This window comes from Chaetodon auriga, chromosome 17, assembly GCF_051107435.1.
Source record: "Chaetodon auriga isolate fChaAug3 chromosome 17, fChaAug3.hap1, whole genome shotgun sequence".
Lineage (NCBI taxonomy): Eukaryota > Metazoa > Chordata > Actinopteri > Chaetodontiformes > Chaetodontidae > Chaetodon > Chaetodon auriga.
The window spans coordinates 17,985,987-18,005,975 of NC_135090.1; the positions used below are offsets into that span (position 1 = coordinate 17,985,987).

General features: G+C 42.1%; 1 protein-coding gene across 2 annotated transcripts in view; it reads right to left on the reverse strand.

Moving 5' to 3' along the window:
- Positions 1-205: 205 nt before the first annotated feature.
- The window catches only part of angpt1 (angiopoietin 1), a 53,451-nt gene continuing 33,667 nt past the window's right edge, over positions 206-19,989 (reverse strand). For both annotated transcript variants that reach the window (XM_076755276.1, XM_076755277.1), the window contains exons 7-9: positions 18,196-18,362; positions 6,032-6,162; positions 206-2,208 (exon numbers count right to left, since the gene is read on the reverse strand). In XM_076755276.1, the coding sequence (XP_076611391.1) occupies positions 2,045-2,208; positions 6,032-6,162; positions 18,196-18,362 (462 nt within the window). In that variant the 3' untranslated portion in view covers positions 206-2,044. The remainder of the gene's footprint in view (positions 2,209-6,031; positions 6,163-18,195; positions 18,363-19,989) is intronic.

The window sequence follows — 19,989 nt, forward strand, 5'->3', positions numbered from 1 at the left end:
TACAATAAGCTTCCTTTGCATGGAATACAGTGCAGCATTTGTATCTGAAGATTTAAGCTGATGCTGGAGATGCTATCGCGAAAGGACGCTTTTTGAAGTTAAAGCGCATCAGCTTAAAGAAAGGCGTGATGAGGGCCAAGCCGGACTTTAAACCTTTGTCTATCATCACATCAATTTGGCCCAAAAAGTGCAGCCTAAACGCAGATTGAAAACATAAGTGCATCACATGCTCTTTTATTTAATCTAGCCACACAGCACTGACCACATGTTACAAAAAGAAGTTTAAATAAATCTGCAAATCTGGAATTTAATGAGGTAAAAGCAAAGTTATCAAAGGCACATTTCTCCAGGGTTATTATCTTAATTTCCACGTTTTATGCTCGACTTCAAAACTTTGTACTTGTAGCAGAGTAAAAGCAGAAAAAAAGAATAGCTTTCCTCAGGAAAGCTGCTCTACGTATACACACACATTAAATTATACAATTTTAGTATGCTAATAAACATGTCAATTGTAGTTTTACAAGTTCCAGATACACTTCATCCTCTTGCCACATGTACCATTAGTAAATACTCCACAGTAGATTCTGTTGTTACAAGCTGGAAGTTATGAAACGTGTTCACACGGATCACTTGGTGGAATCATTAATTTCATGCTTCATATCCAACTCTAACTCCTTTTTCTCAAAGCCGCATTGATGAGAAACAGAAACGAGCTGGATTCTGACGCTGTGTCATGTCGATGCCTGTGAAAATACCTTGGACGTAACTTGTCTTAATGATCTGCTCTTTGTCTTAAGGTAAGAGGTTAGAATATGGCAACCTGACAGGACCAGTCTTGGAGTTTCATAATGTCCTCTATGGTTAGAAATAAGATTCAGTAATACGACCTTCGACCTTAGTCTTAATGAGTCTTGTACATGTGGGACACCAGCTTAATATAAGCATTTACATATTTGTGAATATGGAAGGATCACGACATCATTACACTCATGAATATACTGTATATCTCCACACATTACTTGTTGTATATGCAAATGTGCGTTTTCTTCCCCCGGGCGCACACAGCTGTATTGTTATATATCACTAATTAAATGCATCTGACTTAATGTCCTTGTTTTTCATATTGAGCAGCGGTAAGGTGATCACTCACAATCTGAACCTTGGCTGGAATTAGATGTTTCTCAGCCAAAAACAAAGGCAAATGTGTCTCAGTCCAGAATGTAATCCAATAATAACCTCACATCTTGAACCCTAAAAATAATCACACTCTGTCAAGACAGCTAACGTGTAATCGCCAGCAAATACTGCAAGTGACCCTTATAACTACTACCAAGCACTTGCACTTCAAGGTCATCTTAAAACTGAGCTTGTTCTATGCATAATACAGACAGAAATTCAGTATACACTGTACAGTACAAAAGACGAGTTCATCTCACTTTGGATATTGTATACCGTTGGGATAACAAAAACAATACTAAAAACACAATATATAATACAATCATAAGATTTATGCACTGCGTTCTGTGAGCAACATTTTAATAAAAAAAAAAAGCCACATCTCTCATCCGTCTCCTTCCCGGTTAGTTCTGTCCTGCAGTCTAAAAGAGTCAGTGCTGCTCTGTGATAGCTGCTTTCCATTCAGAAGAGTTCAAGTCCTCCATACTATTACAACACAGGTCCCCAGGAAAGTTGTGGTTTGACATCATGCTTGAATTCTCACACAAGCTGAAAATGTGCATCAATTCCAGGCGTGAGATAACGCACCTGGGCGCGTTTGTCCTTAAATAAGGTCAAGTTTGTGAAACCAGCTCAGGTGAATCGTGTCTTCCTCCCCATGGCTGCTTTTCAGTTCATTGAAGGGAAAAGTTTATGAGCCAACAGCAGCACAGGAACTGCAGTTTCTCTGGGGAAGGTTGAATAAAAGATTCGCTGGACGACTCCCATGACCTGCGAAATGAGATGAGACGAGAGGATAAAATAGGAAGCGTCCCTCTAATGTGCTATGTAGCCGTTTGGAGAGTTAAAAGTTCGCAAGGTCGAAGGACTAGGAGAAGTCCAGGGGGCGGATCATCATGACGGTGGCTCGTAGCGAGTAGCTGGGACCCTTGAAGTAGTGCCACTTGATACCGTTCAACTTCCCTATGTGCTGTCCTTGGGTGAAGTACATGCCGTTAAGGTTGGACGGGCCGCAGGCATCAAACCACCAACCTGCACACAGAATCAGGACAAACATAGAATATGAATTAAAATGTAGAGTAAGATGGCAGTATATGAGTTTTTTTAAGGTATTGATAAAGTCACCTCAGTCACAATAAGGCTTGTCCTTGGTAAAGGTTGAATGTTTCCCATGACCTCTCCAGCAGAGCGATGGCATCGGTTCAGACACCATTTCACCGCTATCTGCTCAACGTGTTACTGTCACTGGGTTCAGATGCATGCCAGTACCTGTTGCTGAACACTTTCGGTACCTCTTTCTATTTAAAGCGAAGAGTGCGAGTGCGTGAGCTCCGGCGCTGCCGATGGCATGGGAAACTTTTATTCTTCTCCCAAGGTGACACATTTCACAATTTCCCACATGCACATCTGGTATTTAGAGAAAAGGTAGATGTGCTTGGACTTAGAGGGCGGTTATTTTATCCTCTAAGCAACACATTGGTGCCTTGTCTGTTGAAGCATTGGTTATTGCAAGTTTGTAAGGCTCTGAAGGGTTTAGCACCTCCATACTTTGTTAACAACCTCTATTTTCCTACCCACACAATTTAACAGAATTTTTTACAGAAGTTATAGTTACTGTTATTAAAATCATTAGTATTGTGGGTTTTGGATAACAGAGATTTACTGGACATAACATCTATTCCACGCCAGTAATCTGTCCAGTCTTAAATCTGGACTAGTCAGCACAGCCTCTCTGATACAGTCAGATATAGAACATATGTGAGGAATGGCATGTGTCAGTCACACAGTGACAAATGGCAGCGCTGCTCCTCTCTGCTCTCAGACCTGAATACCACCATGACTTACAGTATGACATTTCACAAGACCGGTCAGTAATCGGGAGCAAAGTTCTGCCCTTGTTGCTGGCATGCATCACACATATGAATTTCACACTGATTGCTGCTTCATCGTAAGACACATGCTCATCATAGCAGGGAGCGGGTGGACACCTCCTTACATTTCCACTGCTGCATATGAGTTGAGGATGTTGGAGTCAGTGGGAATCGAATATGAAATTGCACTTGCTCTACTCAGTTTTCACATGAAATTCATTGAGGACTGGTCCTCAAACTGGGGAGGTTCTGTAGGATTAAAGCTGATATATTTCTAAATTAAGACTGGACTGAATGATTGTTCTAATGTGAAAGGAGTCGCTTGTAGCCACGAACCCACTGGGAAACTATTACCCAACAGATTCCCTCAGCTCTATGGGGCATTTTGACATCTTTAATCTCAGTGTTTTGGTTGTAGTGCCAGCAATTCTACTGTTTCGGTTCACCCCCATCGCTTCCAGTTACAGCACACGGCTGCTTTAAAGGAATAAGCTCTAAAAAACCCTTTGTGTGCGACCTGCCAGGCACAGTTAGCGACTAGCTGATGAACACAGTGGAGCATTTAGCAGCTAAAGACTCAGATATTTCCCTCGGGAGTTGGTGGAGGAAAATTGAGCTAAAAATGAGTCTTGGACTTACATTTGCCAGATGGCTACCTGCTGGATGTGTAAATAAGCAATAAGGTTGACATGTGAACTTAAGAGGAGATAATATGTCTGTATTGTTGTTTCCACTGCTCCCAAGTGGGTGAGAAACATTGAATAAGACATTCAATGATTGTGAGCCACTTAATCACAAAAAAAGAGGCCACAGTTTGCAAGACATAATCAGGAAATAGTTTACGACACCAGACCACATTCGAGTGAAAGGACAGTCGACAGCACGAGCAGAGAAAGCTGATGGGAATGTCTTGCAGGGTTTGAGAATTGCATGTCACGAAGTGCATGTTGTGCAACCTGCTGTTTTATTTCATTGAGACAGTGTTTTTCCCTCTTAAACCACCAAGCAGAATACAGCGAATGCGTCCCGCTTGCCATCCCTCACTTGTTGATAAACCACAGACCGCACAGCCGCCGTCACACACATAAACATTCAGCATGCACAGCAGCAATCCTTCGGGATTTATGATCAGTGTACTCCGTTTCCAGCCCAGAGATTTTTACTGACTTGTAAACCAGCGGGGATGTCTTCTTCTGAAAAACGTCTCAGCTAGTGCAGTTTGTTCTCATGATAGAGGGATCCCCTCTTCCTCCTACTGTCAGTGCCTTATCCTTACTGTATGCTCTGCTGCTGGGTTACTATATACATTACAGTATGTGTGTGTCCACATTATATCCCCCTCTGTATTCTTGACACGACATGCTGCATTTTCCCTCATAAATGTAGCAGAGAAGTATTTTCCTCTTGTATACTCCAGACACTTACATCATTTGATGTCAGCCCTGCGCTTATAAACGCAGGGAATAAATGATATACTGGACATACAATAAGCGAGCGCGGTGCTGGGTTGAGACCAGCCTTGACTACATGTTGTCATGCCTTTCCTTCGTGGCTGGCCGTAGGCAGGCTATGAATCAAGCTCAATGGGGGTGTTGATCAGTGATCAGATGCCAGTTCTCTTTAACCCACTGCATTCACAATGACCTAAGAGGTAATGCTGATCTTAAATCTGCACTTAGAAATGCTTGATTAGTACCAGGTCAGGACTCGGCTGGAACAGGGCTGCCATGAGGTGACAGCGAGGGTCAGCGGGCTCCACTTACACAGCAGGAGAAGCAGAGTCATTTTAAATCTCTCTGACACTTGGTGCCGCGCCCAGGGATTTTTATAATGTGCTCGTTTCCAACCACAGCGCAACTGGGAGGGGATGCGGAATATCGCCTAATAGGTGCAGATAGATGTGTAAGTGGCCACGTTAGCCTGTTGCATGTCTTGCAAGGGCAGGTTGTGATCATAATGACCTGAACTAATGACTGGGCAATGAACACTGAGGGGTTGGTTATACAGCCAATCAGAGAAAATGGCTTTTGGAACGGTTACATCGTGCTGTTGTTGTATCGTCTCGCTGGTGCCAAAAACAGATACTTAAAGGATCATTCTGATTTATTACATCTTGGGCCTTTTTTTTGTAGCTTTCCCCTTGATTTCTGTTGGTAATAATAACATTGTACCCCCCCAAGTTACTAGACGAGATGTGAGAACAAGACGACTTTGATGATAAGAAGTCTGATAAACCCAAACCTTCTGGCGAGCTAAAATTATATGGAAGAGAAAAAGAATGAGTATGTTTATATTAACATGGGATCAGATGACTACGTGTAATGTTAAAGCACTCGTTGGTTGTAACAAACCCAAAGGGAATATCACCCGACTCTGTGGGACATTTTTAGCATCTGTTAGCTCATTGTTTTAGTTTTAAAACAGTCCTCCCTTGTTTCCAGCAGCAGCAGGAAGCTGCTTTCAGGGAGAAAAGACCTCTTATAGACAAACACACAAGGTTAGCGACTAGCTGCTGAACGGACAGCAGCTAAGAGTTGGATATTTCCTTCAGGGGTTGGTGGAGACCAAAACCAGAGAGTGAATATTGGACTTGTGTTCATCAGGTGACCAGAGATGCTAGTCCAAATAAATGCTAATGTCGCTTAATGTTGTGTCTGCTTTTTGATCTACCCTACTTGCCGTTGTGCACACACAGTTCTCCTGCGCAATGAAGGATTGCCACCTACATGTTAGGTTTACCGGCAAATGGAGTCATTTTGATAATCTGGCTAAACTGTCTGACTGTCTGACCAAAGAAAATTCTTGCTGTGTTGAACTTCCATGTAGCGGTCTTGCCATATTCCCTCATCTAAGCAATAATTTTGTGAATACAGTGTTATCATAAGCGATACAAATCATGGTTGAAACTACATAAATAATGCTACTAATAAAGATAATAGTAAATAATTTTCCATCAATGTGTGATTATGTTTGGCTGCACTTACCACCAGTGAGCATGAGGGCGCACTTGCACATGCAGTTGTCATTGTCCATGTCCTTGGTGCTGAAATCTGCTCCGTGGATTACTAGACTGCTCTGTCTGCCTGCAGTCCCACTGTGGCTTTTCAGGAACAGCCTGAAACACATCAGGAAGAGGAAGAGGAGGGAGTCACGACATGGAAACACATCAGGAGGAGGAAGAGGGGGGAGCAGTTGGTGGAGTGAGCAGTAATAAAGACAGCAAGAAGACATAACATGCTGCAAGAAACGTCTCCTGAGAGATATTTATTTTTTGTTGTGATTGAGTACATGTAGAACACCTGGAACAACATTAACACGGTGGAGAGAATAAAAAATAAAGAAGCAAAGACAGAAAGAAAGAAATACAGACGGAAAGTGAGTGAGAGAGAGAGAAGGAGAGGAAAGAGCGGAGTGTAAGGAATGTCTTGGAATCACATTTCCATCTGCAGGACCGCACGACGTTAATTTACACCACAACAACAGACTAAATCATGAAATACTGCCCTGTAACAGCTATATAATGTTAAAGAACAATAAGCAACCTGTTTAACATGTCATCCATCCAGAGCCGGACAGGTATTTCCCCTTGTCTTGTGTTTAAACACACAGTTCCCACTGTTCTTTGTCTTCTCATGATGCCTCGTACCTTTCATGAAACCACAAGTTTTCCCACTGCCAGCCCACATGTATGGGACATTGATGCCCAGTTTAAACGATTTTATAGTTGAAAAGCATGCAAGAAGGCTGCAGGCATGCAATAACTGTAGAGTGCATACTGTGCAGAATCTACGATATATTAGTCCTCGTAGGGGCTGCTCAGCCCAAACTGAACATGTTGAATGTGTAATAACCACCACTGGTACGAGATCCAGGCTGCTGGATGGAGACTGAAGCTGAGGAAGGGGATCAGGATTCAGGAGGTGACTCACTGTGACATTGTGCTGGATTTATTGTTCATGGGAATTTAGTGTTGCATCAGTAATAAACTTTGAATTGCAACAATGTAAAGAAATTGTGAGTTTTACGGCCATCGTAGGAGAGTTGAGGGTTATTCAGTTGTTTGCAATCTGCAACCTCACCACTAGATGGCACCAAATCCTACATGCCTGACTTTAATTACCAAATTAGTATGCCATTCAAGCAAAGTTTTATTTCAGGTGACACAAAAATTCTCTCCTCTTATCTCTCTCTCTCTCTCTTTTTTTTTTTCTTAGTTTTCATCTGTTCAGCAGTGGTGACCATAGTAGGTTATGCTAGCTAGCTCCTCTTCCACTCCAAGAGTCACATACAGTGAAGTGCACCATTTTCTGTGCACATCAAGATGTTCTCTGTATATCTATTTAGGACAAAAAGTCACAAACTATTAATCTAAAAACCTGCCATTAAAACGTGCGCTACAGAAAGTCCACGCCATTTTCGATGCATTGTGGATGCAGATATGGAGGTTTTTAAACACTGAGTAATGAAGCTGTAATCAACCAAACAGCTGCTGAGCATCACCTGGTAATTATCCATCTGATGTAGGAGGCGATGAGATAAATTAGTATTCAAACATCTTGCCATCTTTTCACTCTGAGGATTATTACAACAAACAGCATGTCCGTGGGACTGCTCAGCCATCACTCCCACGCTGAGTTTCTTCAGACGCTCGCTGCTCAACACACAAATCGAAAACTAATATGCAGCTTGGACGCAGATTTCTTCAGGGTGTGTCGCACTGTGAACTCACTCGTGGTGTGAATGGGAATTGCTGCAATGCGGATCTGACAGTTCCTTCATCCCTTTGACAGCCCTACATATCACCATCAGAGCACGCCTTGCCCTAATCCACCGCATCAAACGCTTTTTCTCTTAATGTCTTTGTTTCTCTCACGCTCTCTCTGTTTCGCTTCCTCCCAGCAGAAGAGATTGCACATCCAAAGCGCAGGACTGCAGCACCATGCCAGTGAGGTCCTGTTATTAAGTATGGTTCACTCTCACTGAAAGCAATTTCCTGAGTTCATTTCTGGACAACAGGGGACCACGGGCGTGTAGTGAACCTTACACCCAGTTCGGCTTTTCCGATGAGAAAGTAACAAATAGAAAAACAGTATTTTACGTTTCGAGGAGATGTTGAACACTCTGTATGCACCTCCAGCCTTAGTGAAGCTTGTAGCTCTGAGGCATCAGGTTGAAACCCTCAAAGAGAGAGACTGGTAGACTCCCCAGGAAAGAAAGTCATTGAATGTGAAAGACTCCTGTATTTGGACAGCTGTGTAAATGGCTGCAGTGTGAGTGCAGGTCACAGTGGGGAATTCACAAAGCCACTAAACCAGTATGTGTAATCCTACAATGCAATGGTGACTCATGCGTATAATCAGTGGCACCAAATGACCACTGGACATGGCAAATTTGGATAAGAGCCTGCGAGTACATTATCGGTGCAGGTTCCTGTGCGTCATTGTGACACATGCTGAAGTATTAACCGTTGTCTACAATTCAACAGATGTTTCTGGAGATATTTTCCAGTTAAGAGTAAACTCACATCCCAAAGTGCTGCTTAACTTGAGGGTAGCATGTCTCCCATCAGCTAATTCCTGGTTCTGAGGACTAAAAACATGCAGTGTCGAGGATGAGGTCTGCTACTGCTTTGATAAAGAACAGACTTCGCTGCACATCTACTCTCCATTTTCCAAAGCTCTTACGATCTCTGCTGCGCTGACGAATAGCCAAGGCACATCATCAAGAGGGATTTTCAGGATGACGCTTTGACAGGCTGCTTTAAATAGTCAGCGGCTGTGTTTACCGAGTTCGCTGCATATTGACGAGACCAACAATCCCCAACTCATCTGACATCTGCATTTTTTTCCTGTCAAGATCCATTATGCACTCAAATGCTAAGTGGGGTAATCCAAAGATCGGCCAAGTAATGAACTCAAGAGGATGAGATGCTTTTCCCGAGGCCTGTTTCTAAGAATGAGAGAGAAACACAGACATAGAGATTGACAGAGAGATGGCGTCTTGTAATTTATGTTAATGAAATGTATTAGGGAACAGACATCTGCTCAGCCAGATCTGGGACTTAACAGGCAAATGCATGCTAATCTGATTGTTCCTGTTAAAGTAACTTAGTAATGCGATTCGTCAAGGCTCATTAATAACCAAAATATTGAGCTGTGAGGGGAATAATTTGGTTTTACTCAACAACACCTCTAGGGAGAGAGGTTGGTGTCCTGCCATCTAATTCCTCTAATATCCACTGGGGATATTTAGAAAGTCGAAGTAGCAACAGTGCATGTCATCATTCAGGAGTCATTTCACCCAGATTGCAAACAGCATATTTTCCCATTTACCCCTGGTGGTATCTTGTCAGACTGATTTCCAAAGCTTTTAAGACATCTGAGCTGAGACCTCTGCTGATCACAACGACTACCCAAGTCAACTTAAACTTTACTGGAATCATAAAAGAAAGACAGCCAACAGAGCTAGTCCCCCTGTTCTGTTTAATGTGGGAGGAACACAACACTCTATAGTTAAACACTGCATTAGGTCAACTTTATAAGATAACAAGCATAAGTAAATGCCAGGACAGCACCTCCTCCTGGATCTCCTCATTTACAGATCATTAGATTAACATTTTCTTCCTTAAAATAATACTGGATAATATCACCCTGAGTGGAAGAAATACTGCCGATTTACATTTGTGATAAACAATTTTCATTCAATGGCAGCTTGGACCAATAGTATTGTGATCGATGGAGTCATGTGATGCCAAGAAGATGTACGGCTTGAGCATCCTTCGGGACATACTGATTGAGTATATAGTACACAGCAGGTCAGTATACGATTTCGAACCACTTCATAGTGGCATTCAGCAGGTGTTGAAATAGCATGAGCAAAAAATAACTTCCACTCGGAAAGTGGAAGCTAGTTAGCCTAGCTTGCTAGCTTCCCTTTTCCTTTGAAAACAACATGATGGGTCATCCCACATGTTGCATGCTGCAAAGGGACAAACTTCTTGAATTAAGATAGCGGTTGATAACCAACACTGTGTGGAAAAAGGAAAGAAAAACCTCTTGTGAAGATGTCAGGAACAAGATGTGCTCCAGTAAGTCGGCCACCACAGATATTGTTAGCGTGTCAATAGATGTCAGCCAACTGCTGCCATGGGAAATGCCCACCAAGTGGCCTGCAGCTTACACACTCTTTCCACAAGTATGTCCAAAAACGATTTCATACTCTTCTGAAAAATGGAAAAATAGCAACAAAAGCTGCAGTATAATTTTAGTTTGGATTTCCAAAAAACAAAAAAATCAAAAATTCTGTTTGAGTTTGAGAGAGCGATGGCAGTATCCAGGTCAACTGCGACACAATACACAAGCCGTGCTTCAGCAGAAAATCATTCCCAATTAAAACTGCTTGTTGCTAACGACACTTACAGTAAGAGGGACGTTGTTTCTGAAAATGCTGTTGACTTTTTCAGAGATATTTATCCAATGTGTTTAGCACCACGAATGAAATTCCACCATTTGTATTGCATTGGAGGTGGCTACAAAAGTCTCCAATGGAGATACATCAAAACATGGGCAAATAAAACCAAAACCATTTGCATGACTAAGTACTGCTCGGATATGAGGGGAGAAAATGGGGTGAACCGACACCTTAAGCTTTGATGCAGATTCAGTTTCACTCATAATGAGTCTGTGCTCTGGAGTGTAACAGCTACAAACTGTGTACGTGGGAAATGAGTCGTAGGAGCTTAAGGTGAGGAATCAGATGACTGTAATATGTTTATCTGAGATCACCTCTGAGTAATACTAGGTTACCAGGATTGAAGTTTTATCCCACTGTATCTTAAAAGCATTGTTATCAAATGTTATTGAGTTGACATGCATGAAAAGATTAGAGTTTTGTAAGATCTGCAGCAATCTGTTGTCCCTATAAAGCACCTTCAAAAGCTGAGCAAACACAAATCAGCTTTCGTATAAAAACGAATCTAAAGCTGAGAAGTGATCAGTGAGGACTCCTCGGAGGTGCTCCTCATAAACATGTGTCACTTTCTCCCCACACACAGGAGGAGATGTGTTGGATTACAGCGGGCGGCTTCTTGGCGTGGGGCCTCAGGTTTGCTAATGTGTCGCCTGTTTGCAGTCTTACTTTTTATCTTGACACTTCCCATTTCACAATGTACTGCGTTACTGTGAACAGAGGATATCGCTGTCATACAGTAACTTTATGAAAGAATTCCTCTGGAGAGGTCAGGGAAAGGCCATAAAACAATGTGTCTAATGGAATCTGTGTCACCCTGTACAAAGTTCACACGGTTCTTTGAAGAGCACGGCCCAACTCAAATGCTGAAATGGTGTAAACGATCACTATAATGTACACAAATCTGTCCAGAGGCTCAAATGAAAGGGTTTTTTTTAAAGAAATACGCCACTTTTCATCTTTTGACGGACACAGTGCTGGTTTTCTTTCATCTCCATACATGAAGGCGACAACTCAGTCAGCTGAGGGTCCAACACGTGCTGTTACACACCTGGCAGTCGTTAGCCTCCTGAACTGCAGTCTGATTGGCCCATTGCAGAGGTTAATCACCCTGACCAATCGTTGGGGACCTGCTGTTAGACAGCAGAGGTGTCTGGCTGATCTTGGCTGCTCTTTTGCCACTGGGTGTCATGTATCTCCACTGAGACACACACACACTGATGCAAGCAGTATGTATAGATATATAGATAGGTTAGCCATAGTGCATTTGATAATACAATGTTTTCTGCAGGAAGGTTGCTGGCTAAGGCTAAATGAAGTAAATAGTTGTCTTCTTTATGTCTCATGTCCATTGAAAGGACATTTTAATACCAGAAGAAGAGCTGAAACTCTCTCTGTAATGTCAACGTGTAAATCTGCAAGTTGCTTTTCGTTCTAAAGTCCATCCAGGTTATTGTTTTTGTACCATTTTCTTTTGAAAACCACTTGAAATTTACATTTCTGTCCAGCTGAGCATGAGCATGAATTCCTGACTTGCACATTTGCAGCAACAAGTTCATCTTAGTAGCTTTTTCCACAGTTTTCAACTGCATAGCAGGACGTCATCAGCAGATGGAGTTTTGTTTAGTTGCCACAGAGATGGTTGATATGGGAGTTCAGTAGCTGATATGACTGCATCCATTTCACTTTCAGTCAACAGATCCATCTCCATGACAACTGAGCAAACTCCATCTGATGAAGACCATGTGGTATGTTTGAATGCTCTGGTAGGTGGACCATAATTCACTTTGATTTCTGTGATTGCAGATAAACTTTAAAATACGCAACATATTGTTCATCTCCTGCCACTGATGCTCATTTCTTCTGACCTGTACGAGTGTCGGAGCCTATAGCTCTGATGATTTATATCATTGGAAACTGTGGAACCTTACCCGTCCACGGATGAGGTTCAAGTAGACATAACTTGAGATATCCAAGATTATCTCAGTGTGAGTCTTGGAAAATAGAGGGGTCACCATGTTTTGGAACCCAAATCTCTGCCAATTTCTTCCCTAAATCCTCACATGAAAAACATCTCAACGAGATCTATCTGATTCCATGGGGAAATCTGGCCATTACCATATGGAGAAATCACTGGATTTAAGAACTTGGCTGTCCAAACAAAGAGGGATATTGAATAAAGATGTAATGGCTCGTTCAAAAATAAACATTTAGGTCTTTTCTTCGAGCAGGGAGACTTTGAAAGTACATGCGAAACATTTCTTCTGGTAAACCTCAACTTGTGTCCGTGCATATATTTAACTGATGTGAATGTACACCTCAGACAATTTTGGAAGTTATGGTTTTCTGTGGTGCCCAGGGTACTTTACTACATCTTAACATGCACATTAGTGTTTAAGGTGCATTAACCACACTCAAACATTATGCATTCCTACATCTGTAGTTGAGCAAAGGATTTTTGGGATGCTGTGTAAACCATGAATAAAATATGATAACTTGCTAATCTTTTTTGACATACACAGAACAAAGACTGTATATTTAATGTTTGACCTCATCAGCTTCATTGATTTTTGTAAACATCTGCTTATTCTGAATTTGATGCCAGCAACATGTTTCAAACCAGTTGGGACAGGAGCAACTAAAGGCTGGGAAAGTGGTGGAATGCTCCAAAAACACCTGTTTGGAACGTTCGACAGGTAAACAGGTTGATCGGTAACAGGTGATAGTATCATGATTGGGTATGAAAGGGGCATCCTGGAAAGGCTCAATCGCTCACAGGCGAGGATGGAGCGAGGTTCAACACTTGGTTGGATAAAGGATGTTACTACATGGGCTGAGGAACGCCTGGGAAACCAGCAAACACAGTTTGTTTGCGATGACTGAATTCTGTTTTTATTTACATTTCAAACAGCGTCCAAACTTTTTCAGACTTGGTTGGTCTCCCTGATTAATGACAGTCTACCTGCCGCCAACTACAACATGTTTCAATGAATTTAGTGCTGTTCGGTATATCTTCAAATTTTGTACTTAGTGTGTCTCTTTCTCTTTTTTTCTCTCTCTCTCTTGGGGTTTTATTATTTCCATACTGCAACAACCCTAATGTTTTATTTCAGGGCAAACTTGACTCTTGCATTATTTAGGAGAACAATTACACTAAATGCCACATCATTACCCACATTTATTCTACAGCTCATGAGTGGACCTCGAGTCCAGTTACGGTAAGTCAGCCACCGGAGGGCTTGCCAACATTCAGGAGGTCAACACGCACTTTAAGCATTTTCAAATTTCTGTGCTTTCATACCAATGATTGTCAATTTTGTCAAACCTTTATGCAGACAATGCTGTTTTATTCTTGATACTTCTGTTCAATTAGCCACAGAGGAATTACACCTGTCCCCTAATGCACTGCAAGAGGCTCTGCTGTCTTCACTCTTTACATGCCACTTTTTGGTTTGTTGCTGGAAAGAATTAACAATATACCAGCACACTGAATAGGACAGTTCAGTTGCTCTTTCCTGGCTGAGTGACATAATAATCCTCAGTATTTATTTATCTACAAAGCTTGTGTCAAAAACTTCAACATGGAAAAAGTGACAAAGCCACCTATAAATCGAAACACTGCTCTGTAACTTCAAGACCATTCTCAAGAATCACTGTTTATCTGCAGGAAACTGTTTATATAAGCTGGCATTGTGTATCATTCGTTTCAGTTTGTGGCTCTTTCTTTTCTTGTTATGTAATTTCGTTTTGTGTAACGTGCAATTTTCTTCATTCTGTGCCATCGTTTTCCCTCTGACTCAGCACTATTTTTCTTTTATTCAGTCCATCTGTACTTTCTTTAATTAGTCTCTTTTTGCTATTTTGCTTTCTGTGTCACACAGGTTGACTTCTACTTTACCCCGTCTATTCATATTGATTTGTAGCACACAGCCCATTTTTGCAGTGCACAAACTTTGATAAATGAGGGTGATTATCTGGATGTGTTGATCTGATGGCTATCGTTACAACAATATTTGCAGGTCGTCAAATTTTATTTTTATTATTTTTCTTTCTGCAGTCCATGCTGTATCAAAGCAACCAAATTAGCTATGATGATAGGGGACTTTTTCTGTTGTTTGCAAAGACAGTAACCTCTGCAATTATGGTGACCCCACTCACAATGAAGAAAAAACTGAAAGAGCTCATTTCACAACATTATGAGGTTGTGGTTCAGTGGGAACCTTCTTGCTCCGGTCAACCCAAATTTACCCCTCACAGTGTTCCTCCATAAGATTTGTTCGTTCAACATTAAATCAACATTGCTGATGTCAGCTTACACTGTGCAGATGTAGCCAGTGATTTGATTTCTTCTTTCATTTTGCTGCTATTGCATCAATATAGCTGTTTGATCTAACCCCTGCTGTAAAGCTTTACTTCTGAGGGCATTTTTTCAGTAGGTTCTGCAAGACCAGTGCATGGAAGATATTGTGCATGACAGATAGTTATCATTTTCTGTTCCCCAGGCTGCTCTGAAGAACAAAAGTCCAAGCCTTGGAAACAGAGGTGCATAAATAGGTTTTGGAAAAGTTCATAGTCAAACAAAAGTTACCCACAGTGCAAACCAAAAGATATTCAGCCAACTGTCAGAGAAGGAAACCAGCAAACATTCAGATTTGAGAAGCTGGAACCACCTCAACAAACAGACGGAACAATTAGTCAATTAATAAAACGAGAGTGAAATGAATGCCAGGTCCAAACTTTGAGCACAGGTGATAAATAAAAAAAACATTTATTCCATGTGTATGATTTCATTTCTAAAGAATTAGGACCCAGCGGTGTATTTCACAGGGGGATGATTGCACACCTCCCTCTGTCTCTCTGCAACTTGAGTAATTTCCATTTCACAGGATGTATATATACAGTATATCTACATGAAACCAAGAAGCTGGCAGCAAGGCAGACATTTCCTGGCTGCTCAGTGTTGTTTATGATAAATGGCGAGTCGTGTGCTTTGTTAATATGTACTATCCAGTTATTCTACCTGGTTTCCAAGTGGAGTTTTTCAGCTCGTGGCCTTGTACAGTGTGACAGAGAGAGGGAGAAACAGGCACATTGACTGTACCATATGAGGTCCTTCTGAATGTTTATCTGACTCACACTGACGCACACTTTATTCCAGTAACCCACCATGTATGACAGAAAATAATCCAAAACCAACTAAAAGACAGGACATATCACTTAGAGCTATCTCTTCTGTTCCAGAGCAGCAAATGCAATTTGGAGAACATGTCGCTGATTGTTTGACGTTGGAAAGAAGGGAGGTGCCAAAGCAGAAAGAACAGAGAACGTGGCAGCGTCGGTTTGTTTGGGACCAGGCCATCTGGTTTGTTTTGGCCCGTGTTTCAGAGAAGCAATGTGTGATTATCATACCGCAACTATTTTTCAAGAACAAATCTATTTATAGAGATCTGTGTGTCGACTGGACTCCTAAACAGCGCGAGCCTGTATCCAAAACAGGCCAGAATGGTTGGGGATGTCCTTTGCCTGCCTCAGCGGGTACAAAAATAACTGTTTCCCCAGTTCAAAAGAACAAAAGGTCAAGTGTAGGATGTTAAAAATGTGTCTGCAACCCGGGAAAGGGTGACATAAAAGCAAGCGTGAATGCATGTGCGTTGTGTAAAATAGAGCTGCGGAAGAAGTTGGATGGTGCTGGATTGCGGGAAGCTAAATTTGTTTCACATTTTGATAAACCTCTTTCTCTTAGATTCAGTAAAGTGCGCATCGAGGTTTGATAAGCAGCACTACAAATACACAGGCCTGCACTCTGCATTCAAACCAAAGCCATAAAGACTAAAGGTAAGCAGAGATGGAGTTTCTCTCGGTCCTCACATTGCGGTCACACAAAACCCCAATTCTGCATTAAATTCAAAACAAAAAACAACTTGATCTCTTCTGCTTGATTGAAATCCATTTCCCCGGTTCTCAGGGAAAACCGCAGAGGCCACTCCTGGTACAAGCTCCTCAAGACGGAGACCTCGTAAAGTGAAACCCCTCTCATCGCAGGACAATTGGGAAGATTAGATATGGCATCAAGCCTAACGGCCCCCCGCTGCAGGGAAACACTTGAAACTTGTAATCTTTTCTGGAGCTTAGGTGCAAGGAATGGAAGGCCTGAGGTAAAGGCTTTTAAGCCACAGAATCTAATTCCTTATTTCGTCATTCAAAGCTGAACACAAGACATTTCGCAACTAAAGGGACTTCTTATCAGAGAGAACCAGCCATCCAGTGAAAGCTGCAGAATTGAAGATGTCAGACCTTCTCTTCTGAAGCCAGCAATTGCCTGGAACTCGGTGGAATTTGCAGTAGTTTTCCACATCTGAGAGGGCCAAGCATCTGCCATAGTTTGAGGCCTGTTATCATTAACCCCCTCAAAAGAAAACAGAAACCTTCGCCTCCACAACACACAAGGACAAAGCGTCAATCACAGGGAAGTTTGTAATGAGGAGACGATGACAGGCGATACATTTGGTTTGGAAGGAATTCGCAATGAGAAAAACTTTACCACAGACTTACATAACGGGACCGACGCAATTGACGTGTCTGGAGGGCTCACAGTTACTGGCCGAGCTTAAATCTTGACACTTTTACACATTTTGTCTTTCGATTGAAGTGTGATTACCTTACATGATTTCTTTCCTCCTTCCATCCGTTCTTCAGGTGACATACGCTCAAGACAGTTTCGCAATCTTCTGATTTGCTGGGCAGCGATCAAGGTGGGACAGAGACGACTATACAGGAGGTGTCTCAGCCGCGGCTTTTAGCCATCCATCTCACGCGCATCAAATGGAACAAATACGCTCCTATTTTAATCAATGCAGCTGTCTGCACAAGCCTGGTAGATTTCATTCGCACTATACGCGTCTAACCACGACCTGAAGCATATTTTCTGCTGTTTTACGCTGAGCAACGACTGTGTGTTGTGCTGCTGGATGGTAACCTACACTCAGTACTGTGTCTGAACGCATCCTGTGCAGCTTCCTCTGTAGTCTACAGCTACACTAGCGGTTCTGTGAAGCCGTAGTTGTTTTAGGCACAGCAGTGCTTTGAGCAAAATGCCAGTAACATCATGCTGATGTGGTGGCAGTGACAATGTTAGCATGCAGTGTAATGTTTTACGTGGATGTTTAGTATACTCGCATGCAAACGTTTGCTAATTAGCACCACAAACAAAGTACAGCTAAGGCTGATGGGAACGGCATTAGTTTTGCAGCGTACATCAAAGTGCTGGACAAATAAAGTTAAGGGAGAACCAAAGTTATCATAATTCATCCTGACGGGGACTTGAATGTTTGCACCAAATGTCAAGGCAAATTCATCCAGTAGTATTTGAGATGTTACAGTCTGGACCTCAGCGGTGGAGAGACTGACCATCAGCAGAGCCATGCGACTAGTGTGGCTAAGAACAATTTGTTCTGTTATGTGTAGATTCATTGATTTATTCATATTTCACCCTGATGGCTGTATCACTTTAACACATGGCGCAAATATGAGGCCGGAGTTCAAACCACCAATGAAATTGTGCAAAAACAGATCCAGTCCTGAGGATATTTACCCGCCACCGTGAAAGGCTGGCTGTGTGTTCCTTGTCTGAAAGAACAGTCGTTCCCCTCGGTGTCTACTAGCAGCAACATGACCTTTTTACCTGTAGTTTTGCTTCTCACTGCCGATTTGGAAGCGGTCATAAAGTGAGAAGGCCTGGTGTCCGTCCCAGTCTGTCAGCTCCACGCGGAGGGCGTACTGCCTCTGGCTGGTCAGCTGGTAAACGTACTCGTTCCCCAACCAGTGCTCTGCAGACATGCTCCCAAAGCCCTGCAACGATGGAGGGTTATTCAGAGTTATTCACCGCTATCGCCTCTCTTTTCCTGGAATGATAAAATCTCAACACTGGAGGATTGTGGAATGGGTGGGAAGGAATTTTCTAATTTATTTATTGATTTATTTTTTGTCAATCAGAAATTAGATCAGAACAAACGGTTCCTCATAATAAATAATGTGGTTGTTTATCCATCTGCAGAAGCAGCAGATTTTTTTTTTTTTTTTATTCATAGCCTCTCAGTCTCATTTCTCCAGACATGAGCGAAAAAGCTGCACACATTACTCACACTGTGTATTAACATATTTTATGCAGTTTTTTCAAAGCATGCTCTTTGGCTTGATCCTGCACGTGGATAGACTTACCTACCTATAAAAGTCTCTAAATTGGTACCAGCTGAAATAGACACACACCTTTTTCCATTTGTCTTCCACTCAAGTCACACATGTTAAACTCATTATTACTTTAAGACTTCTTTCCCAAAATATATACTGCATGCACGGACACTCCTTCAAACAACTGCAAAGGTTTGTATTTGATTTGATCAGAGAGGCTCCCGGTCGCAGGCAAAGTGCTTCTGACAGCAGCAATATCACAGCGCAGGATGACATTACAGCTCTGACAGGATAGTCTGGACCGCTCCATTAAAGACGGAGAAAGAGGGGGGTAGAGTGGGCAAGGGAGTCAAAGTCAGGGAGAAGTCTGTGTTTGTGCTGAGCGTGTGTGGTGATGAGAAATGGGAAGGAGGGAAAGTAAATATGGGGCATTCCTCTGGCCTTAGGCATGTCCTGCCGAGTGGGTGGAAGAGAAAGTGACTGGGGCCCATCGCTGCTTTCGCTCCCCCCCCCCCCCCCTCTTTCTCTACATCTGATCTTACTCCTGATGAGATGTTCCCTTCTGACTGGCTTTTCAGCTTGATCCAATGCCTCCTACTGTGACCGCGGTTTATCTGGAGAACCCTGGCCGGAGTCAAGCTCTGTTGACAGTTTTCCTTTGTATAGTTCCGGTGCTTTGTGATCCTTCACACGCAAACCTGATCTACATCACTCAGCTCAGAAAAGATGAGGAGATGGTTAGTCATATTGTTGGAAGGAGCGCTCGGTCTGCATTTCAGTTACACTTGCTAAAATCACTTTGTCTGGGCAAAGAAGTAATTGTAAAGGTGGAGCACTGTAAATCTCAGGAACTGTTGCGCATTAGAGAGATAAGCTAGAATTACACTGAGGGTCCAATAATAAAACCGAAATCCTTCTATGTCTGATGTACTGTGTCAGACAAGCTGATGATAGCTTTCATCAGCACCAGCTTTCATGTATTTATGGAAGCACCGTAACTGAACAGTACTTAACAATATCCATTCTGTAACAGTGACTACATTTACAATAATTGTTTCATACAATTGAATCTTGAGAAGGTTGGTTAAGTAAGCACAATTCAATTTATGGATAACCATTTATCCATTTGTTTAGTGAAGTATTTCAACTGTTATCTGTCATTTTTAGCTGCTAATTTCGCCCATGTATCCTTTACCTTTAGCTAACCACTTCATCTCTTTACCCAATGCTTTTTGCCAACAATTATAACTGTTAATTCATTACTTTTAGCTATCTACTATCTCAGCTG